This window comes from Coturnix japonica, chromosome Z (assembly GCF_001577835.2).
Source record: "Coturnix japonica isolate 7356 chromosome Z, Coturnix japonica 2.1, whole genome shotgun sequence".
Lineage (NCBI taxonomy): Eukaryota > Metazoa > Chordata > Aves > Galliformes > Phasianidae > Coturnix > Coturnix japonica.
In genome coordinates, this window is record NC_029547.1 from 65,218,478 (window position 1) to 65,220,818 (window position 2,341).

Sequence of the window (2,341 nt, forward strand, 5' to 3'; positions counted from 1 at the left end):
AAAGAGAGAGACTACTGTCCAGCCCCCTCCCGTGTTGGGATTTTCTTGGGCTTTGAGACACGTCTTCCAGATGCACTTTGTGTTATTTCTGATGTGTTGACTCGCGCTGATTGCAGCGCACTCCCTCAGCCCCAAAGGAGGATTCAAGTACTACCATTGGGAATGTAGTATTTCTTGCTAAACAGAATTCGTGTGCACCCTTGTCTTTCGTCTGCACAAAGGATCTTGTAATCATCTCTGTCTGTGTTTCTTTTAGACCCAGAGATGGAGCAGAGAGGAACACAGACTTGGGTGGATCTTCCATTCAAGAGAGCAGGGACACGATCCATGCTCCTCTGAGGTGTCTGGCTGACAGCAAGAAGCAGAGAGGTAGTTGATAATGGTCGCGTGCCCATTTTATTTTATTTTTCATTCATGAATGCATAGAGGCATTCCCCAGACAAAGATGAGCAATTTACTCAACTGGAACTTCCTAGAAATGAGATAGGCAGTGAAAAGGGTTGGAAGCATTCCTAAGAGCCCCGCAAGAAAGAACATGCTGAGAGTTTAATCTGGCAGCCTCCTTTGGAAACCGTGCCGTATGTCTGTCAGCTCTTCAGCTGATGACCTTCAACACCTCCTCATTGCGCTGCGCCACACCAGGAATAGAATTCCAAAGCCGCACACCCTGAAGTTCCTGGAAATTTGTGGTGCCCGGTTGGAATCAGATGTACCGACGGGTCCTTTTGGCTCCCCGCCTTGCTGGGGGTCAGTGGTGGACCAGGCTGTTGGCCCGTTGGTGATGTTCATAAGCGCCTGGAATGAGGGGAGGAGCGGTGCGTTCTGTGTTCCTTTGTGGGTGAGCTAGTGGTCGGAGTGGTTGGTTGTCTTGTTGTTCTTGTGCCTTTTGTGCCGTTAGTTAGTTAGTTTTGTTAGTTAGTTAGTGCCGTTAGTTAGTTAGTGCCGTTAGTTAGTTAGTGCCTTTAGTTAGTTAGTGCCGTTAGTTAGTTAGTTAGTGCCGTTAGTTAGTTAGTTAGTGACTTTAGTTAGTTAGTGCCTTTAGTTAGTGCCTTTAGTGCCTTTTTCTTCACACCGTCGTCGTGTTGAAGATAGCTTGAGGTGATCTCACATGCCAGTAAGAGCCACATTTTGCCCCCGGCATTGTTTTGCACAGGGTAATGCCGCCGGGTAGTTCTGAAGAAGATCTGTCCATACTGTGCTCGTGTGAATAGAAGAAAACAGAAAGTGTGTTTATTGCTCTGTTCCAGAGTCTTCACACTTGCTGTGATGGGTGCTGCGTGCAGTGGGATCAGCCGTGAGCCTGAGGGTGCGCGGCGACGGAAGGTACAGTATGAACTCTGGCTGGTCTTGTTCCCTGTGTTGAGCCAAGAGGGAGCTGCAGATGTACTCCTCCTGCAGGAAAGAATGGGCAAAAAGGCCTGGCCAGCTGTCTGCGCCAGTGCCAATTGCTGAATTAGTCTGGTAGAGAGAGATGCATCTTTGCATGGCCTGGCAATGCACACCAGGAAGAGAAAATAACTGTGATGAGACTGCAAGCTCCTTCTGAAGTGCTCCTGATAAGGACGGAGCGCCAGAGCGCATTTGCTGCAGCTTTCTCTGCAGATGTGCTCCTCACCTTGAAATCCTCTTGTTGTGTCCTCAGCTTCTGATCACGGTCTGTTCTCTATTTTGCAGGCTGATAACATGCGGAAGCCGCAGCTGGAGCGTGTGGTGTCATCTATTAACGTTCCAGCGATTGCGGCGGCCCATGTTATTAAGTCCTACGTCGCCCAGGGGCCGGGTGAGCTCTCCCTTGAGGTAAGCAGTTACAGGCGTTCCTTGTTGTCATGCATAGAAGAAGGCAGTCGTTTGAGCTGTGTTTTCCTACCAGATTTGCTGAATGTGGGATTGACGTTTCAATCTCTTGCAGGTCGGAGATCTGGTGAGCATTGTTGATATGCCACCAAAGGAGCTGAGCCCCTTTTGGAGAGGCAAGCGTGGCTTTGAGGTAGGCACACGTTTCTGACTAGAGAGCACAACTTGAGTAGAGTCGGGAATCTCAGGTTGGAGCTGCTCTGCCTGCACAGGATGGCTTCTGGATGAAAACGGTTGCCCTGTGTTGGTGTCAGAGGACCTTCCCTTGGGCTCTGGGTTCGGTCTAATGCCCACCTGCCTTTTTGTTCTTGTTACAGGTTGGACTTTTCCCTGGTGAGTGCGTGGAACTCATCAGTGGAAAAGTTCCCGAGGCCCTCATCAATTCCTTGCCAAAGCCAGGTACATATGTTACATTTGATAATGCGGGTTAGTAAAATGGGGTCAGAATGTGGCTTTAAGGGGGTTCGTTAATGCCCAAGTTCAGCAA

The 2,341-nt window shown here is 49.4% G+C and overlaps 1 protein-coding gene across 3 annotated transcripts in view; it reads left to right on the forward strand.

Annotated features, from left to right (window-relative positions):
* LOC107306718 (rho GTPase-activating protein 32-like) overlaps positions 1 to 2,322 on the forward strand; it is a 17,252-nt gene extending 14,930 nt beyond the window's left edge. For 2 of the 3 annotated variants that reach the window (XM_032441403.1, XM_032441402.1), the window contains exons 4-6: positions 1,675 to 1,797; positions 1,910 to 1,987; positions 2,172 to 2,322. In XM_032441403.1, the coding sequence (XP_032297294.1) occupies positions 1,675 to 1,797; positions 1,910 to 1,987; positions 2,172 to 2,285 (315 nt within the window). In that variant the 3' untranslated portion in view covers positions 2,286 to 2,322. The remainder of the gene's footprint in view (positions 1 to 1,674; positions 1,798 to 1,909; positions 1,988 to 2,171) is intronic. The other variant, XM_015850049.2, reaches the window with a different exon arrangement.
* The last annotated feature ends 19 nt before the right edge of the window (positions 2,323 to 2,341 follow it).